Below are 22,502 nucleotides of genomic sequence, written 5' to 3'. Positions count from 1 at the left end.
CGGCAGATGTTTCCCTTAAAATGACTTGGAAGTAAAAGCAGACCCAGATGGGACAATTGTTGATATATATATTTGATCGTTTGAGTTTGACTTTTGATTGCACACTTGTTGCAGAACCTGATTTTACCAAGTGCAACATGTTCCTGGATCAATATTTTTGTTGACCCTGGAACAACATTCCAATCAATCAATCAATCAATCAATCAATCAATCAATCAATCAATCAATCAATCAATCAATCAATCAATCAATCAATCAATCGGTCGATCGATCGATCAATCAATCAATCAATCAATCAATCAATCAATCGGTCAATCAATCAATCAATCAATCAATCAATCAATCAATCAATCAATCAATCAATCCACCAATCAATCAATCAATCAATCAATCAATCAATCAATAAGATTTGAGGGACTTGTTTACGTGAAGTTTAGGATTACAACCAGGGTTATGTGCTTCTACATCAGTTCATCTATCAATTCCCTTTGATTTTAGGGATAAATTATGGGTAAGATTAGGTTTAGGAGTAGGGATAGGGATAGGGATAGGACTATGTTTTCGGACAGGAATGTTGTTCCAGGATCAACAGGATCAACGATTTTGGCCCTTAGAAATATCCAACCTGGTCTTTTGACACTATACAGCTAACAAAATATCCTAAGAACATTTTGCTAACGTTCCCATTTAGTTATGAAAAAATGCTCCTTGAATGATGTATATGTAAAGTTTTTGTGCCAACATTTTGAGAAAATTATTAAAGACCAGATAACCTCGAACATTGTATTAATGTTACTAAAATAACATTTGTTTATTACTTTGAGAACATTAGCAAAGTTCCCTTTTAGCTGGGTTCGTATTTATCAATACTGTGTCATTTGGTCTGATATTTACATCTGATAAGTCACTTTTTACATGCATGTTATTCATAAAATCCATGCAATAACTTTCATTGAATGAAAATGTGTATGCACTACACTATGCAATACTTTTGCCCTCCATTAAAGGGATAGTTCACCCAAAAATGAAAATTCTGTCAGTATTTACTCACCCTCATGTTGTTCCAACCCCGTAAGAACTTTGTTCATCTTCGGAACACGAATTAAGATATTTTTGATGAAATCTGAGAGCTGGATCACTCCTCCATACTCCTCCAAAGGCTTCTTCAGGGATTGAAACTTACCGGCCTCGAAAAGTTGTTGAAGACATCGTTAAAATTGTCCAAGTGACTACAGTGGCTCAATCTTAAGTTTATCAAGCGACGAGAATACTTTTTGTGCGCAAAAACAAACTAAAATAACGACTTTATTTCAACTAATAATTTCCTTCTCTGTGGGCCTCTAGTCAGTTAACGTAGTGTGATTGCGTAGAGCTACGTCACACGTAGGCTCACTATTGGCCGATGCTGGTCATGTGTGTGATGCGTGTGACGTACAACACAGAAGCGTACGCTGTTAAACTAGTAACCTGACTAGAGGCCCACAGAGAAGGAAATGAATAGTTGAAATAAAGTTGTTATTTTGGTTTTTTTTTGCGCACAAAAAGTATTCTCGTTGTTTGATAAACTTAAGATTGAGCCACTGTAGTCACTTGGACTATTTTAACGATGTCTTCAACAACTTTTCAAGACCGGCAAGTTCAATCCCTGAAGAAGCCTATGGAGGAGTATGGAGGAATGATCCAGCTCTCAGATTTCATCAAAAAGCTTAATTCGTGTTCCGAAGATGAACAAAGGTCTTACAGGGTTGGAACAACATGAGGGTGAGTAAATACTGACTGAATTTTCATTTTTTCGGTGAACTAACCCTTTAAGGCAAATCAGCCAGCCAACACAATTTCAAATCAATACTGTACATATTGGCACCTTTTCATATCCCAGCAATGCATTTTACCTTGGCCAAGACCCCTAAACCTACGTGGATTTAAATTTTAAAGGTCCAAAAAGCAACTTTTAAAGTGCTAAAAATCGCTGAATTTGTGCTACAGATGCATTATGCATGAGCAAGAGACTGGGTTGGAAAATCTAAAAGAGACTTAAGTTAATATTTAAAACATTCTCCTGCCTTTTGTCATGCACTAATAAACTAATATTTACGCTGATTTATTTATTATGTGTTGTTCTTGATTCACGTTAGTGTGATTATCAGTAAGTATGCAAGGTTTAGGTAAATACATCCATGTGTATGTACATCCACATTTCTGTCGATGGAAAGGTTAAAACATACGGTCAGAGCTCTATGGAAACAGTGCTTTAATAACTTATGAACAGTTAGATCATGGTTATTATAATTCCTAGTATTACTGTTATTAGAACTATAGTCAGCGGTACAGTAAATGGGAGATACATTGATTTTTTAGCAACACACTCATTGAAATTCATTTCAAAGGCAGAGAACATTATTAAATTAGATTTAGATTTAAAGGCAAACAATCTTTTTCCTAAAGTGGGCGAAAAAATTGTGCAAAGTACGATCATGAATGCGCATTAAAGGGATTAGTTCAGCAAGTTCATAATTTTTTATCACCCTTATCTACTGTATTTTGAAACCTGTATGACTTTCTTTTTTTCATGGATCACAAAAAGTTGAAAAGGTTTCGTTGCTCGTTTTCCATGTATTTAAAAAAACATTTTTTAAAGGATGCCAAAGCAAAAGAATGTGCCACTTTTATAATGTTTTTTGACCCATGAGTAAAGGAGCAAATGTTTTGATGTTTGGTTGAACTATTACTTTAAGAAAGTCGTGTTGACTTCAAAACCATGTTTACTAAAATTGTTGTGCTTCCGCTCTCTACTCAACCCTCTAACTTCATAAATTACTGTTAAAAGCCTCTTCTTTAGGCAGTTACCTTCAATCCACTTTTACCCTGATAAGAGGTGCTCAGCATTATTATCTGGCCTTTATGTTACAGGAGGAGTCTGGGGAGACTGATTGCATAATTCAACAGAATAAAGTTGTTTTCAGGGAGACGGTATGAAGTAGGTGGTTTGTTAACCAGGTAACTAAGGTAACAGTGGGAGGACAGTATAGTGAGAGAGACAGAAACTCTGACACGGAGGCTCTTTGTGGATCAAGATGATGGCAGTGTAGTCTGAAGCACACATAAGTGGCCGAAAGTTTTATAAGTGCAACCACTCGCCATTTCAGCACCGCAGCAGGATGGACAGCTCCAGGGCGCTGAAGGCTCCCGCTACATTTACCCTTGTCTTGGCCTGAATCTTTCTGCTCAATTTCTCTGAAACAAGACCCCCCCGAGAGAGATGGGAGAGATTGCTAGAAACATGTCACACTTAGACGTCAAACGCACACACACACACAAAACACACACACACACACACACACACTTGGTCCTTCGGACCAAGGCTGTATCTCAGTACTAGTTTTACTTGATCTTAGTGTTGCGTTCGATACTATAGATCACACAATACTCTTAGATCGACTACAAAATTACACTGGTGTTCAAGGACAAGAATTAAGCTGGTTCAGGTCATACTTATCTGACCGCTACCATTTCGTCTACTTAAATGGAGAAAAATCGATTATAACTTCGGCAAACTATGGAGTGCCGCAGGGTTCAGTGTTAGGCCCTTTATTATTCTCAATATATATGCTGCCACTTGGTAATATTCTAAGGAAACATGGAATTAGTTTCCATTGTTATGCGGATGACACTCAAATATATATTTCATCACGGCCAGATGAATACGCTAAATTATCCAAATTGACAGATTGTGTTAATGATATAAAAGATTGGATGACGCGTAATTTTCTTTTATTAAATCCAGACAAGACAGAGGTAATACTTATCGGTTCTAAAAACCGTCCACAAAACCCTTCACAGCACGACTTTAACATAGTAGGATGCCCTGTTACTTTATCCGCTACAGTAAAAGACCTGGGTGTTATACTAGACCGCAAACTGTCTTTTGAAAAGCATATTTCATATGTTACAAAAACAGCCTTTTTCCACCTTAGAAACATTGCTAAGCTACGTAATATGCTATCAGTCTCTGAAGCAGAAAAGTTAGTTCATGCATTCATGACCTCGAGACTAGATTACTGTAATGCTTTATTAGCTGGTTGTCCTGCATCTTCAATAAACAAGCTACAGTTAGTCCAAAATGCAGCCGCTAGAGTTCTTACTAGATCAAGAAAATATGATCATATAACACCGATTTTATCATCACTTCATTGGTTACCTATAAAGTTCCGTATTAAATACAAGATATTGCTTTTGACTTATTAAGCTCTAAATGGTTTAGCTCCAGTCTATTTAACGGATCTTCTATCGCCTTACAATCCATCGCGCTCTTTAAGATCACTAGATTCGAGGCTTCTGGTCATTCCTAGGATATCCAGATCCACCAAAGGAGGCAGAGCATTTTCACATTTAGCTCCGAAGCTCTGGAATAGCCTTCCTGATATTGTTCGTAGCTCAGACTCTCTCTCCCAGTTTAAATCTAGACTGAAGACGCATCTATTTAGCCAGGCATTCATATAAATTTTTATCTTACAGTTACTGTAAATTCGGCCTCTAGTTCATAAACGCCAGAGGAGAACTGGCCCCCGACTGAGCCTGGGTTCTCCCAAGGTTTTTTTTTTCTCCATTGGGTCATTTGATGGGGTGTTAGGACACCATTAGGTCACTGGATGGAGTTTTTCGGTTCCTTGCCACTGTTGCCTTTGGCTTGCTCAGTTGGGGATATTCAAATTAATTAACCAATCATACCATTGATTAGCTCTACCAAACTTGGATGTCTTTTTTTTCCAGTAATAAACAAACATTGTTAAGTTGTTTTGATTGATACTGTGAAGCAGCTTTGATACAATCTGTATTGTGAAAAGCGCTATATAAATATATTTGACTTGACTTGACTTGACTTGACACACACAAACACACACACACACACGCACACGCACACGCACACGCACACACAAACACACACACACACACACACACACACACACACACACACACACACACACACACACACACACACACACACACACACACACACACACATACACACACCACCACATTTTTAAATAGCTTTTATTTTTCATTTTAATTTGTTTTAGTTTCAGTTATTGCATGCGATTTTGTCAGTTTTATTAATTTTCAGAGTTTTTTATAATTCTGTTTATCTTTAATTCATTTTTATTTTAGTAATTATTTTTTATACTTATTCTACAACTCACAACTTATTTATCTTAGTTAGTTGTCAACATTTATAATTATATATATATATATATATATATATATATATATATATATATATATATATATATATATGTATCTTATTATATATAATATATTATAAATATATATATTTTTATAATATCTTTTGTGAAATATAAACTTGCAATTCTGTGAGTTTATATCTCACAATTCTGAAAAAAAAGTCTGAATTGTGAGGTATAAAAAAAATCTAAATTGTGAGATAAAAAATAGATTTTTTTTTTGTTCCGTGGCGGAAACGATCTTCCATTTGCATAATTTGGCGCTTTTCTTGTCTTATATTTGTTATTTTATAATTTTTGATAAAATTGTATTAGTCTATTAGTATTGGTTGAGGTGACTAAGGGAAAGTTGTAATTTGTCTAAAACTATACATATTTATTCACAAAAAAAGGTAAAACATTTTTCACTTCTTGCTATGTTCATATTTTTGTGATAGATATACAATATTATTATTTAAATAGTATATTACCTCTGTTGAAGTATCTGCGACAAGGGAAACAATACAATTCAAATATACATGCTCATTTTTCATAAATTATCAAATACATATGTAAAAATAAAATCATTTTAGATTTAATGCAATTAAATACTATACTGTATTTCATGAAATATTGTAACAAAAAGAAACATTTCTGGGAGAGTTCATTACTGTACAGCTTGACGAATCACTGATATACTGTTTACTATCACGGGGTAAATGGTTGAGATGTCAAAACAAGCATTGACTGTGGTTCAAACGTATCTTGTGAAAGCATAAATCGTAAGGACTTGTTTTAGGCAGGTTTGAGGACACTTCTTAGGAGCACAGCAATAATTGCTCCCCCGGAGACTGGGAAAATGCCCTCATTTTTGCAGCCTTTGGCCACCGTAGTATTTATAGTGTTTCTCCTTCTTTGTTAAACCTGTCAAAATGCAGCACCCAGCGACGAAATAAAGAAAGACGTTTATATATATATATATATATATATACGAGTGATATTTTCCGAGCAGTGCTACTTTTGAGGATTTACCTTTGCTAAAAGTTACATGGTGTGCTGGGCTGGCTCTCAAGAAAAGCCCTCAGTGGATGTATAATTCAAGGTTTCTATTTCACGGTATGTCCGCGGAGAGCACTTCCTGATGAACGATGCATTGTTTATGTGATCTGTGCACCTGTCACTTCATCTCCAGCGGCTAGGTATTAAACTGAAAAATTTAGATCCACATTTATCATTACGATCAAGCTAAAAGGTTAGTAGAGTTTAATCCAGAGTCCCCATACTCTTTGCTTCAGCTGTCACATGGCAGAGTATTCCTCCCTCCACAACCCTCTATGTTTCCGCCTTCTAAAGCGGTCTCGTTTGCCGTATGGGAGAGTAGATGTGCTGGAGCGGTTCCATATGATATATTCCCCGGTGGCCTGATTTCCAGTGCGCTACATGTGCATGCTAACTGCTCTGGTTGGCTCTTATCCGCCCACTCTGTACCATTAGATAAAGTGTTTCAGCTGCTCAGCGTGGAAGAAACACCCCGCCTGCTCAGTCCAAAGATCTCTTCAAGGTTTCGTTAAATAGCATTTCCCTAGCTCAGGGGAGGCAGGTGCTGGAAACGGTGGAGATGAGACGAGCATGTGTATGTTAGCTCACCCAGGTGACCAATAAGAATCTTCATCATGGTCTTGACATCACAGTGAAGTTAGGTACATTGTCGAGCACAACTACCATCCACTTCGGCTAGGCATTTTAAAAAGATCTGCAATAAAGAATTCTAAACCATGACATATAGCGCTGTTGCGCTTCAGGCAACCCGAGTTTGAGCCCCGGCTCGCGGACCTTTCCAGATCCGGTCCCCCCTCTCTTCCACTTCGCTTCATGTCTGCTTACTGTCAGACATGAATAAAGGCAAAAACGCCAAAAAAACACAAAAAAGATGTCTAAATCATGAACCAAAGCAAATCACATTGAAACCTTCATGTGAGCAAAAAATATAGTAAAATCAAGAAAAACAGTAAGGTATGTACACCGTAAAAAAATATTAATGGAGTACAATTTCAGTCTTTCTTCTTCAAAATGTCACATTTTAATTAAATGTGTTACTTGCTGTTTCTTTTTAATTACTTGTAAAAATTAAATTTTAGTCACTGATTATAATGTCAAATACAATATTTTTGTTGGTTATGGCAAAATATTAATATACAAATACACAAGTCATTACACAAGGTGTGGTTGGAGTCAATTGTGTTATTCGCTGCGCTTCATAAGAGTCACTGCTGTTGTTCATGTTTACATTCAATAGCTCTTCAGGATTATGCATAGAATCAGTTTTAGATTTTTAAAAATTGATACACTGAAAAAAAAAAAAACGTTATCACTCAGAAATTGCTTGTAAATTTCTCAAGTAATTACAAACGGCAAGTATCACATTGAATTGAATGAAATGGTATTTTCTTGTAAAAAGTACTTCAGTAATCTCCAGTAATTTTTTTTCCACAGTGTAGTTCTTAAAGAAATAATAAAAAAAAAACACTGGCTTGCAGTTTTTGCTTTATGAAATGCTATAGAAACTACAATATATGGAGTTGGTAGAGCTCATTGTACAGTAAGTAACACCATGGCCATGGATTTGATTCCCAGCAAGCGCACATACTGATATAACGGCTATGGATTTCCTGTAACTTTATCCACATTACATTTTTTTTTTCATTTGCAGCAAAAAGCATTTGCCAAATGCATAAATGTAATGTAGATGAAGTTGACTTTGCATGGTGGTCATAACTCCACAAAATTCAGTTACAAACCACACTTCTTATGTGTCTAATGTGCAGTTATAGAGTTTGGTTTGTTCACTGACTCACATCTAGTAGATTTGTGTGTGAGGATTTGGGATTGTGTTCAGATTTGATAAGGTTTTCAACACTTTGATGAAACTCAAAGGCAAAGCCCATGCAACATTTGGCAGCCAGTTAAACCCCAGAACAAAGACAAGCCTGCACACGACACACATTGTATGTTCAAACCTCCACTGTTGCACATGATGGAATTACAAGAATCTGTATTTATACAACTGTTTACTGTCATTCTCATTATATATATGCACACACTGCAGATTCTGAAGTCAAAAATGTACCCTATTTACTTATACTATTTACTTATTATACTTACTTATTATAACATGTTTTTTTCCATTTGTGTTTTCATATTGACTACTATGTTGTTTATCTGAAATTATATGCAGGCAGATTACACATAGTAAAACAATTAAAGCACATAATACATAACATAACATCTCTAAAACATCATGTATTTAAAGTCGGCATGAAACAGAAGTTGAAAACGTCTTTTGTGTCATATCCAAGTGAAACTCCAACAAACACTTACGAATAATATAATTTTGATTTCATGGTGACTTTAAATAGATAGTTTGATGATGAAGAAGAAGAAGAAAATCCACATCCACAGAGACATTACTGATTTAGTGGGAAAATTGTAACCATTAAAATAAACATTTATGAGCAAATTTTGTTACTTGGACCAGCAAAAGAATGGCCAGCAAAAAAATACCGTGTAATATCAGTGTTATATCCAAAGTCAACTATTTATCAATCTTTTTTCTTTTCAGGTTTACCCGTGGCCATTAAGCGAAGAGGAAGTTCTAAACGGATCGCTCTGGCAGCAGCAGCCATGATGGCGATGGATTCTGACATGACACAGGGACCATCTGTCTCTTCCGCTCACCCTCTCCACCTGCTCTCGCTTTCACCTATCAAGCTTCCGTTTCTGATGACACCTCATGCAGGTAGGAGTACAACAGAAAAAGCTTTTATTAGTGTCCTTATGCCCAATGTGCTCATGAAAAAAATCCCCAGCGGTCGCCTATCAAACGCCTCCGCTGTCCCAAAGGATCGTATCCTATCTGCAGTTTTAGGGAGTAACTTACTAAAAGTAGGGATTCGCTTACTTAATTACATTTTGCAGTGACAGCAGCTTTACTCTTTCCAAAAAAGTGAAGTTTTTTTCAGTTAACATGGCTTGATATGACTGTCATCAGGGTTTGTGAATCATTCAAGAATGCATAATCGTGAATATGTTATTGCTTTTATAAAACAGGCATTACTATTGAGTAACTTACATTTTAGACATGATATTGCCAGTTGCATTTTTGTACATTTCCAAACAAAGCTAAAGCGGAATGAACTATTGAGCTTCCCCAAGCAGCATACAGAAGTGGCATTGCTGAATGAATCAGTGTAGTTGAATGAATCGGATGAGTAAGTGGTTTAATGAATCACTGGTCTGCGGTCCGTTAAAGGCGTAGTACTATGTCCCACAACTTGCCTACTTTTCTGCTACACAGTCAAAAGTATGTACTTTTTCTTCACAAAAACAGTACATACTTTTAGGGCATAGCATAAGTACTGTATGTATATTGGAACACAGAAATAGTCAACCTGAATGAATGAGTGAATGATCCAATGACTCACTTATAAGGATGAGGTGATGTATTTGAATGGACCGGATGAGTGAATAACTTATAGTCGTTTGTTACATCCCTGAATGAATCACTGTGTTTAAACAAATCGGTTGACTTAAGGATTCAGTGACTCATTCATAAAGATAGTCAGTTGTTAAGTTCCTAAAATAATCAGTGTTGTTGACCAAATCTGATGAGTGAATGATTCAATGACGCACCAGTGGGGCTCGACAGCCTTAGTCAAACGGGTTGGCGCGTATGGTTGGGTTGCGGAGAGATTGTGAGATTGTGGTTAGGTCTCAGCAGCAGGAGGGATGTAGAGGTCAGTAAGCTGGGCTGAGTTGAGTGGGGAACGGAGGGGGGTGACTGGGACGCCAGAGTCACTGTCGAGCCCTCTTGAGGTGTTGTGGGCTAGTCGACGAAACACTCAGGACGGAAGGTGCCCACTGGAAGACCCTAGAGATGTCCCCTACTCAGCTCAATCCAGACGGTTGTCATGGGGGACCGCACTGTGGTTGCAGCCGTTGTGTGTGCTGAAGCGGTTAACACTAGACAGAAGGAGATTTACATAACCATATGGAAAGAAGCGTAAATGGATGGAGAAGCATAGGTTACTGTAAAGCTATGTCTTAGTTGGTGCTTATCTTGGCGAAAGCCGAGTACAAATCAGCATGAAGTTTTAACATCTACTCTCGTGTAATAGAAATCATGAAGATCTGGATACGTCCAGTGACTGCAGTGAATAGTGCTACTGGCAACAAGGGAAAGACCTTGTGACAGCCTGGAGAGACAGCTGACAGGAGGAAAGAGACCCCAATGGGGCTGGTAAGGGTTAGTTAGCCTTGTCGTCAGTATCCAACTCTGTGTTTACAGGATGCTGGAGACACCCGCCCAAGGCTTCTGACAAATTAAAGAGAAAAATACCCCTAGAGTCTGCGAGAGCAGGGGCGGAAGATGACTCAATGTTGGACAACATGGTTAACGGCGTTGGAAAGGAAACGGATATGAGTATGGAGAGTACTTCACAAAAGAATAGTTCAGGTTCTACAGTTAGCAAAATCATTTAACTCCAATCTTGTGTCTGTGGCTGGAGCAAGGCGACAACGGTCAGGGGGTTGAAGATTCATCAAGGGAAAATGAAATGCTTGAGGGAGAAGGGACAAGGGCCTCGCATTGATCAGTACTTCTTACGAAGTCACTCAAGTCAGTCGAATGAAATCCAGCGACAGGAAGCAAACCACAGTTCGCAGGATATCAGTACCCCTGTCATAGAGGAGATGAGGGTTTGCACAGTTAGTGATGAACACATTGATACTTGTGAACCCGTTCAGACTAACCAGCATAAGAGAGAAAAGAATCTCAACGGGCATAGGCCTGGAGTTAGATAGCCAAGAGCTTGTGAGAAAACTGCATGGGACACGGTAAACATAGATCTATGCTTTGCATTGGAAAGATTAACTGGTACAGTTGAAAAGAAGCTGGATACATTTGGGGACATCATTTACGCATATGGAAGTGAGAGGTTTGCTGTGGAAAAAAGGAAGGAAAAAGTACAAACTACTCCTGCTGTATCTAGACGGCAGCAGAAAATTGAAGGGTTAGTTAGAGAAAGGAGACAGCTGAGGAAGCAATGGAAAAAAGCAGAACAAAGTCAGAAGGAGGGACTCAATCTCTTACAAAGGGCCATAAAAGATAAGCTTGCAACATTACGCAGAGCTGAGCGCCTACGGAAACGCTACAAAAAGAAGGAGCGTGCAAGGGCTAATTTCTGTAAAGACGCATTCAAATTCGTAAAGAAGTTATTCACCAGTGAGAAGAATGGCACTTTAAAAGCATCTAGGGTTGAGCTAGAGATATATTTGGAGGAAACGCATACAGATGCAAAAAGGCATGAGCCTATGTCAATTCCGTCAGATATCCCACCTATCAATCCACCAGAATACCAAATGGAGGTCTGTGCACCAAAGTGGAAAGAGATAGAGCAGGTTGTGAGAAAGGCAAGGGCTTCATCATCTCCAGGGCCTAATGGAGTTCCGTACAGAATGTACAAGAGTGCTTCAGGAGTACTACGAATTCTGTGGAAATTGATAAAAGTGGCATGGGAAAAGCAGGTTGTACCTAGAGCATGGCGCCGAGCAGATGGAGTCTTTATACCTAAAGAAAAAGATGCTACAAGCATCAGTCAGTTTCGTCCTATTTCACTTTTAAACGTCGAAGGTAAGATTTTCTTCAGCATTATTGCGCAGAGATTGTCAACCTACCTATTAAAGAATGGCTTCATTGACACTTCAGTTCAAAAAGCGGGCATTCCAGGGTTCTCAGGATGCTTAGAACACACCAATATTATCTGGCAACGAATTCAATCAGCTAAAAAGGAGAGAAAGGAGCTCCATGTGACATTCCTGGATTTGGCTAATGCATATGGTTCAGTGCCACATGAGCTTCTGTGGGCATCATTTGATTTTTTTTAGAGTACCAATGTCAATAACAAATTTAGTGAAAGCCTATTTTGGAGATTTGCAATTTGCAATTTAGTTTCTCAACTCCAAAATTCAGCACCGCATGGCAATGCTTAGAGGTTGGAATAATGGCAGGATGCACCATTTCTCCACTGGCTTTTACCATGGCAATGGAAGTAATCATTAGGGCATCAAGATGGGTAGTAGGAGGAGAGCGCTTGGCTTCCGGGGCGCGACTACCACCATCAGAGCATACATGGATGACATGACAACCATGACTACAAAAGTAGCCTGCACTAATCGGTTATTGGGTAAGTTAACAGATAATATCGAATGGGCACGAATGCAATTTAAGCCCTCTAAATCAAAGAGCATCTCGATAGTTAATGGAAAGGTAGTAGATAAAACATTCTTCATTAATGGTGAGGCAATACCAACAGTTTCTGAGAAGCCAGTGAAGAGTCTTGGGAGATGGTACGATGAGGGTCTAAAGGACACAGTTCGAGTGGGAGAAGTTAGACGACAAGCAGTGGAAGGGTTGAAGAGCATAAACAGCTGTGCTCTACCAGGCAAACTAAAACTCTGGTGATAACAGGTACAGCATGGAAGAGGGGGTTTTGGGCTCAGTTTAGCTCCTCCTAAATGGCACAAGGCAGGTCCAGCTCAAAGGAGGAAGCTGGTAGTCAACGAGGTGCGAAAGCAGGAGGAGAGGATGAGATGTATAAAGGCCATTTCCCAGGCCAAGCAGGGAGAGTGGATGAGATGGGAGAGTGTGGAACTACGCAAAATGGGCTGGCAAGACCTTTGGTCAATGGAAGAGAGTAGGATCAGTTTCCTTATTAGGTAAACATATGATGTTCTCCCATCACCGCAGAACCTAAACCTCTGGGTAGGAGAGGATCCCTCTTGTCCATTGTGTTCATCACCTGCCACATTAAGGCACATTTTGGCAGGATGTAAGGTGGCTCCTAGCCAAGGTCAGTTTACTTGGCGCCATGACCAAGTATTGCGATGTTTGGCTTTAGCATTGGAAGGCGAGCGTAGTATGACCAATAAGTTGCCGCCTGTTCTAGCAAAACATTACACGCAGAAGACAATATTCCTCCGCCCAGGCGAGCAACCACCAAGAAAAGGTGCTAACACCAATTCTCGCCCAGGACAACTGTAAGGTGCTAGGGACTGGAAGATGCTGGCTGATCTTGATCAACGGCTTATTTTTCCACCTGAGATTGCCACCACTAACCTACGACCAGATATTGTTTTGTGGTCTGGATCAGCACGCATTGTTCAACTGATAGAGTTAACAGTGCCATGGGAGGATGCGGTAGATGAGGCATATGAGAGGAAGAACCTGCGGGATGCTCATCTGGCCACTGAAGCAGAACAGCGAGGATGGAGAGTCCAGGTTCATCCAGTGGAAGTGGGTTGTCGAGGTTTTGTGGCACACTCTACAACCCGGTTCCTCAGAGAAGTCGGATTCAGTGGCCAAGAGTTGCGTCGAACAGTAAAGAACTTCTCTGAAGCAGCAGAAAGGAGCAGCAACTGGCTGTGGTTGAGACGGAAAGATTCTAGCTGGCTGTGTACAGGCCGCCATGCTACGGTTTCGTAGAATTCTTGAAAACTTGAAGAGTCTGTTGGTTTATTTGTATAGGTTGTATAGTATTTACAGTCATTACGTTCCTGTGTATAATGCGTCAATGACGGGTGGTTGGGCAGATATTGTGTTTTGCGGTAGGTGGTATGCCATATGGAACCGTTGCCACTGAAACTGCATATTAACGCACCAGTGGAACGCCAGAGTCACTGTCGAGCCCTCTTGAGGTGTCGTGGGCTAGTCGACGAAACACTCAGGACGGAAGGTGCGCACTTGAAGACCCTAGAGATGTCCCCTACTCAGCTCAATCCAGACTGTTGTCATGGGGGGACCGCACTGTGGTTGCAGCCGTTGTGTGTGCTGACACGTGTCAACACTAGACAGAAGGAGATTTACCTCACCATATGGAAAGAAGCGTAAATGGATGGAGAAGCATAGGTTACTGTAAAGCTATGTCTTAGTTGGAGCTTATCTTGGCGAAAGCCGAGTACAAATCAGCATGAAGTTTTAACATCTACTCTCGTGTAATGGAAATCAATAATTCACTTTTAAGGAAAGTTACTTATTTCACTTCTGAATGAATCAGTGTGTTTGTATGAATCAGTTGAGTTAATGAAGAAATCTGGAGAAAGAATCACAAAAAAATGATTAAATTATGAGCAACCTTTTGTTTGTAGCTTGACTGTTGATTTATTTTAGTTGATTAATGTACTAATTATTTAGTGCAAACCAAACTTGGTTCCTGTTTGGTGTGCACTGAACTGTCTTTTTACCAAACTATACCAGCAACACTCTCTCCTCATCATTGGTTCAGCTTTTTTCTTCTGGCTCAAGTTTAAACCAACATGCTTTGTGTTGTTTTGTCTGACCCACTTGGTATGTTTCTTGGGTTCATAATGAAGGCCTGCTTTCTCACAAAGCTTCTGATGTCCTAATTGGTGAATTGTAATTGCAAATGCCTTTGGTTATGCTAATGTCACATTTTTTTTAGTCCTGGGTTGTCAGAAATAGTCTGCATGTTGTTTTATTCCTTCACTTTAAACTTAGCACACATGAAAGGAAAGGTTTTAAAGTGCAAAAAATTAAAGTTAGCGTGTTTGTGTACAGTGCTTTCATGCAGACTTATTCGATTTGAGAGGAAATTTGAGGGTTTTATGGTTGTTGGTTTGGACTTCCCCAAGCAATTACAAGAAATGTTGCTGCTTGAGCAACCATCTACTTGCTGAGCTTGTTTAGGTGTTGTTCTTACCGCAGTGTTCCCATTATTCTTCAAAAAGTAAGAGTTTCACTTTGCTGAAGTGGACCGGTTTAAATCAAGGGTCAGTGCATAATGACTGAACTGAAAGAAGTACGGACGTTTATTTAGGGAAACAGACAGAGCGTATCCTTTTTATTTTCCACTCTTTTTCTCTCTGTCTGTTTCTCTTCCTTCATGCATATTGATTAACTGTTTCCTTCATCTGTTGTTCAGTGAACTTGTTCAGTCCCTCTTGCTTGTGGAATGCCTGAGGTGAAAACCCATGCATGAGTGTCAATACGAGTGTGTACATGATTGTGAGTGTAGATCTATATATTATGAGCAAATGTATGTATTTTTCACCTCCAGTGTTGTATGTGGGTGTGAGGTATGAATTCTCTGCCGTGAATCAATAGGAAATGTGGCTGTGGTTGTTAATATGCCCCGTATGGATGACATGAATCCTCCCCTTGAATTTATTCCTTTTAGCCTTCTTTCTTCAACATTAAAGCAAGCAGGCCAGCAAACCCTATAAGGCTTTTTTAATTTAATTCAATTTAGCTATGTATATTTGTCTGATTCCGTGGTAACTGTATTAGGTAACCTAACCCTAACCCTAACTGCATTCGAATTGTAGTTGGCGTTGTAATTCTTGTGTAAGGGAAGATAATGGAGGTGTATGGCTCTCTCTGGATGCCGTGTTTAAGGATTGCAACTTATATAAGACAGTCTAATTAATTTACCCACAATCCAGTTTAACAGGGAGCTAAATAACTGGAAATACCAATGCAGTGCGTTTTTATCACTCCTTTCTATATAAATTAGGCTCATCAAAGATTGCACCTTATCACATCTCAACACAACACTGTATTTAAGTGCCACAATAATCAGGATTAATTTAATTAACATTTCAATATTTATAAGTTTTTATATATTTTTGTGTGAGTGATTCAATATTTAAAATGTTGATGTTCTTGTATGTCTATAAGTGGCTATATGTAAATGTAAAAAAATATATCAAATAGACATTTTTATGTTATGAATTTTTAATGTTTCAATTTTTTATCATTCATTTTGAATGCATATTTAAGCGGTAGCACTTCATTTTACAGTCCTGTTTCCCATGGACATACTATGAACTTATTATAGTAATTACAATAACTGGTTAATAACTAGGGACTAACCCTGAAACTGCCCCTATACCAAACCTTATTGTTACATGTCTGTTTATTTTTGGACTTCCTTCTGTGTTCATTTTGTTCAGTTTCCCGCCACCCAAAGTTTCCATCATCATCGTCTTCATTAGTTCATTTGGTTCAGCTGTGTGTCATTAAATATCTCATTATTTCTCTTTGTTTGCCAAATGTATATTTATACCCTGTTTTCTCCCTTAGTGTCTGTCGGTTCTTATTGATGTTTGCTTGTGTTTCTCCAGAGTTTCTCCTAGTTCTAATGTGTTTGTTCAGTAAAGTCTTCATTCCAAAGTTATTCCTCATCGTGCGTATTTCTTAGCACCACCATTCGTAACACTTATATAACCCAGTACTTTCTTAGGTAAGTACACTGTAAGTACACTTAAGTGCACGTACTGTAAAATAAAGTGCAAACATTTAAGCTTGCAAAAAATGTATTGCAGATGTTTGTGTTAAGAGCACTTCATTAGAGGCTGTAGACACAGATGGTACTCTTTTCTTGCAATGCCTGTTGTGAGACGTCTTGCTGTCTACAGCCTACAGACACCTGACTTTTAAGTCAGCATCTTATCTAACATGGAACTTCCTAAGGGACAGATTTTTTTTCACTGGCAGCAAGTTTTGCAACGCACAAATATCTAGTTCAGTCATGAACCTCTATAGGGCACAGGCTGATATGTCCTTTACATGCAATCTACAGTACAAGAACTCACTTTATTAATGCATGACACTGAAGCTGATTAGTCTCTGTTGATCCTGCAGCCAATGAGATTGCTTGCTCAACATTGATATAGTCTGGCTCATTGTTTGCTGTAAGTTAGTCCTGTAACACGCTCTCAGAGTTCCTCTGAAATCCTCCACCTCCCCCAGCTCCACCTGTCTATTTATGTATGTCAGTCATTTTGTTTTGTATAAAGTGTTATAGAAATGTGTGAGAAGAAAGATATTTCAACAGAGTTTGGTGTTAACATGTCTCTAAACTAACTATATAACACATACAAATACATAGCACATTCAAATATGAGGTAAACTAGTCATTTTTTTATTTTATTGAGCTGAATACATTTTGGTATTTAATAAATTATAAGTACCTTTACATCAAATCATTTCTCTTGCCAACTAAAATGCATTTTCCCCTATCTTAGATAGAAAGCGATACACAGTGCATGCTTTTCATGTGATACTATCTTTGAATTAAGCCAAACTGAAGGTATTTTAGAATAATTATGCTGCCTATGGATCAACCTTCATGATGGAAGCATGCATATGATGCTTCCTACGTAGAGCTAAATAGAGCCAGCGAGGAGTCTGTGGATGCTGATGGCAGTTGCAATGGATGCATGTTTTTGAAAGCAGATGTTGCCTTTATATCAATGTGCATGAGTTGAGTTTAGTCACTTATTTATCATGCTCTCTGTTAGTGCCAGTGCTGCGGGGGGAGTCCTTTAATGCCAATGGAGGCGGCTTTGAGCTCTCTTCAAATGCCTGAATTACAGGAGTCCTACACATCTGTGCTTAGAGATTAAGCTTTCAACTGATGCCCTGAATGTGACTCCATTGTTGTCAAAGCAATTTTTCCGCCCTGCAATTAAATGATAGAGGAAGAGTATTGTATGACTAGAAATCAAAAAGTTTTAGATTACAGTATCAACATGAAGTTGAGTAACTGATTTTCTGTGTTCGTGTCAGAGGTGTTTATCTATTTATGTCGAGATGTTGCACAGTAAGTTGAACTAATGTGTTGTCTGCCAAATTCCCAAGGCTTATGGTGTCTATAGATGCTTTTTACTGATGTGAGAGAAGTTGTTTTTTGGCTCACACCTAAAGATGTGTTTTTCTACTCTTTACTTGGAAATCGACATGCTCAGTATATGGGGGTGCACAACTTTATTGTTATGCAACGATAAATATGAAAAGAAACAAAACTAGAAATATAAAATCTGAAAACTTACAAAACTGAGACAAATTTACTGCATAATTGCATAGAAAACAATACATATGAAATCAATAGAATATAACATTATTGCTCAAAGTTTGCTCAAAACTATTTTTTTCTTCAAAAATCTTACTGACCACACTTTTGATTGGAAGTGTAATTCTGTCTCTGCCTGGCTTATGGTACGTGGATAAAGTTCCTGTTATGCAAATGCCACTCATGGAGTTTTCATGACTTGTACAAGGTGTGATCCACCAAAAGCCAAAGGTCAAAATTCAAACAAGCCGGGCTGCTGAATGAGGGGGCAATTATGCAAATATACATTGTGTCTGATAACAGCAGCATTAGTAGGTCATGATTTACATAAGAAGTGTCTTCACTGCTTGGGCATAGAGATAACACTTTGGAGATTAATTTAGAGTTTTCTGAGAATTCTGATAAACACCTTCACTGATAAATCTTCACATTTCTTTTCTCTCCTGCTAATTTGCCTGATTACAATCTTATCTCAGAACAGTAGTGGGCTGGTCCAGGGGTCAAACTGCTTAGATGCCATAACTACAGCATTCTGCAGACAAAATGTGTGTCAACGTTAACATTTTTTAAAGGCAAGATATTGTATTATATTATGTTTAACCAGTGCCTACTTTTTTTTTCTCAGCTCTTTAAATCTTGACATGGATTTATATATTTTTTGCCATCTTTTGGCTTTGTCAGCTCAAAATATAATCAATCAAATGGGCCCCTACTAAATATATAACACTGATAGAGGTTTTGTTTTTTGAAAGACATTGATACTTTTATTTAGTAAAGATTTATTGAATTGTCATAAGCAACAGTAAAGACATTTATAATGTTATAAAATTTTTCTATTTAAAATAATGCTGCTCCTTTGAACTTTCAATGCATCAAATAATCCACATTGATAATAATAAGAAATGTTTCTTGAGCAGCAAATCAGCATAGAATGATTTCTGAAGGATCATGTGACTGAAGGTCTCAGGAATAAGTTATTTAATAAGATTTTTTTTAAACATCTTAAAATAAAAAGCAGTTATTTAAAACTGTTATAATATTTCACAATATTACTGTTTTTCTTTGTTTTTGATCAAAATAAATACAGCCATTGTGAGCATTTGAGACTTTCAAAAACATTGCACAAACCTCAGACCTGTACACATTTTGTTGAGTTTCCGCTCAGACAGTGATTGGCCGCAGCTCGCAGCTCGCAGTTCTTCCACCTCATGGACTCGTGGACAGCTTGTACTACTCTTGTTCACACTGATCAGGTCAGCCTTAAAGCTTTAATTGATTGAAAAGGTCACTGGAGAGCGATAAAGAGCGAGAGAGATGAGGATGATTAAAGTGGAGAGGTCTCTAGCACAGCTTTCATTAATATTATGCACTCTGACTGGACTAAGAGAGATTCACTAATGACTCTGAGGACGTTCGCTATGAATTTGGTACCACATTTAGAAGAGCAGTTTGCCCCCTGGAAACTCCCTGCATGGAGCCCTGATTTATCAAATCTATCAAAGTTGTCATTATACCTTCAAATTCCTTCAATGATAAAATACTCTCTGCTGTTCTAGTTTCATGTGGACTTTAAAATACATCCATAGGTTGAGTGGTGTGCATTTGGGGTGGTTGTTTCACCAATAGCAGACAGGGTAAAGAAGAATATGTATAAGTAGCCTACAATAAGAGGTTGATGTATATATATATATCTATATAAACAAAAGTTGTTAATATCAATGATTAACAATGTTAATTAATATGATTAATAATATTAATATTTAATAATACTGAATAGACAATAATTTTTTTTATTATTATCATCGTTATTCATTATTTTTATAATAACTAATAAAACATTATTAATAATAAAATAAAAATGATAAAAAAAACATGCATGTGTGTGTGTGTGTTTGTGTATATATATATATATATATATATATACACACACACACAAATTATATTGTTTACAACACTACTGTTTGAAGAATTACGTGGCATCACCATCATTTTGATGTTTGGATTCGACGACACTGTTGCAAAATATCAAATATATCAAAATATATATTTTTAAATAAAAACATGATCTTTTTTACACTGAAACCGCCAGCCAGACTATACAATATTTTATTAGGAATGGTAAGGGTGCAAAAGCGTGTCTGCATTTCAGTGTTTTTTTTTTCTTGAGGTTATTGACAGCGTGAGCATCACACATCAACAGACTGAAATACGATGATGTGCGAATGGCACATTTGAATATTTGCCACTCAGTATCACACTGTGAAATAAAGATTTGTCACTCTGTATTAATTTCCATGTTTTGGCATCACACTCACGCACAACAACAGTACCTGTAATTTGTTTCTGAGCAACTGCACATTTGTGTCAGTGGTGGCTGAACTCGCCACAGCGCTCTCATTTCAGTACTCTTCGTGTTTTATTAATGATTTAAGACAGGATCGCATAGCTAATTTTGCTGGTAATGTGATTCACTTGAAAATAATGAACAGACAGATGAAGTATTGAATCCTCTACATGAATTCAGGATGTTCTTTTTTTAACAAATATGTCCAGAAATGGTAGACTGGTAATCATCCAAGCCCTGGTTTGCCTTGTATTAAATTCCTGTGTCTGATGTGATGTGTTTGGAGACTCTTTCCACAAGTAAGAGCAGATTTATGCCACGGAGCCTTTGATTTATGAAATCTTAATCAGTAGCTCTATTCAGCTTGCCAAGCAGGATATCATATAATGAAGTATTCTTATTCCAGGGCATAAAGACTAGTTAGTATAACTATCAGTACTTTAATAGTGTGATCATGCAATAGTCTGTTCATATGAAGTCTAATTAGCAGGGTTTTTTTTTGTCACACTTCTTACACTGATACCAAATATCTAATTTCCAGCAAAATATGTTACATTTTAGTCAAATTTTAGGTGTTTGTATCTTCTAAATAGCTGGTCATCAGGGTGGATGAATTTATTTTCTAAACGTCCAACAGAGCCGATAATTACCATTTTCTCTGAAGGAATATGTTATTGCTTAATTGACAATTTGAGAAAGCCCTCCTGTAGATCACTGAGACATTGATTCTCACATTGATATGCTGAACAGTCGGAGACTTTACAGATTTGCTGCAAACCAGTTTCCCATAGCACTCACAATTACTCACCAACACCCAAATCAATTTAGCCTGGCAAGTTCCAGGCTTCTCTGAGCCGCCGAATAAAACTCTTATCGCTTCTCTGTTCCTACTGTCTCCCTTTTTTAATGTGAGCTCATATCTTATCTGGATAGATGCCCTCACAATTTCTAAAATAGTGAACTCCACCAGTATCTTATCGTTTGTACGGAGAAAAGAAAGCTATTAGCAGTGCCTCCTGGTCCGCTGAAAGAGTTCTTGACTCTTCTTAGGACTTTTGAAGAGGGTCACTCCTTTCCTCTATATCTGTCCCTTTGTAAGCCTTCACATTAAAATTCCCTTTCAAATTGTTATCATCAAAAGGTGGGGGAAAACCTCACGAATCTTCAAGCTATGCTTCTGATTGGCTGTCAAAGTAGATGAGGGTCTAATCTCTGTGGGTGATGTCCTAATCTCTGCCCTCTGTTTAGCTTTTCACTCCGGTTCCTCAGCGGAATATACTCAAGTCCGCATCAAGGAGAGTCTTGAACACACCACTTCACGGCCCGTTTGAAAGTAAAATCACGAATGAGATCTCGGAAACATTGCAAAGCAGCAGCATGTCTCGACTTTTTGGATTCTATATATTTTTATACCATGCTATCATCTGTGCTCATATACATTCTAAAGGCAGAATCATGAATAAAAGGAAGCAGGCATGGTAGAGGTGGAGTGGGATGCAGGAATGGACCTTTATCTTTACATAATGTGTCGTAGTCTAGGTGTATCATTTCATTCAAATAAAGCACCATAAAACATACTGTGATCAGGTTGAAGGATGCTGAAGTGTTGAATAATGTATTAAATTACTGCCCTACTCTAAAATGAACTGACATTTGTGGCTTTGGAGGCTTGGGTTCTCACCAGGAGTCTCTTTTCACTTTGTGCTGACGGTGAATATGAAATCTCATGCAACCAGTGTGTCAATAGTTGAAAAAAAAACCCTCATTGGATTACTGTCATTCAAATTAGGCTGGTTTTTCCTCACATCATGAGCTTCAACCCTCACACTAGTTCTGTGCAATTAACTGGGGAGCTGAAGGCAGACTAATTATATTAATTTTAATTATGTAATATGTCATCATTATTATATTTTAATATTTGTTTCAGTGTCCTTAATAAGTAGCTTGGGTGCTCTGATTATGATGGACAGGACCCTTGGTGTGGTGATGCTTTCCCTGCTGAAAAGGCTTTGT

General features: G+C 37.9%; 1 protein-coding gene across 1 annotated transcript in view; it reads left to right on the top strand.

The window, feature by feature from the left end:
• Positions 1-22,502, top strand: part of tcerg1l (transcription elongation regulator 1 like) — an 87,735-nt gene that overhangs the window by 21,459 nt on the left and 43,774 nt on the right. The window contains exon 4 of the mRNA XM_077200231.1: positions 8,839-9,015. Within this exon, the coding sequence (XP_077056346.1) occupies positions 8,839-9,015 (177 nt within the window). The remainder of the gene's footprint in view (positions 1-8,838; positions 9,016-22,502) is intronic.

Source organism: Siphateles boraxobius, unplaced genomic scaffold, assembly GCF_051911475.1.
Source record: "Siphateles boraxobius isolate OS27281-9 unplaced genomic scaffold, OSU_SipBor_1 46, whole genome shotgun sequence".
Classification (NCBI taxonomy): domain Eukaryota; kingdom Metazoa; phylum Chordata; class Actinopteri; order Cypriniformes; family Leuciscidae; genus Siphateles; species Siphateles boraxobius.
The sequence above is the reverse complement of the archived record's forward strand: the minus strand, read 5'-3'. Positions and strand labels throughout refer to the sequence as shown.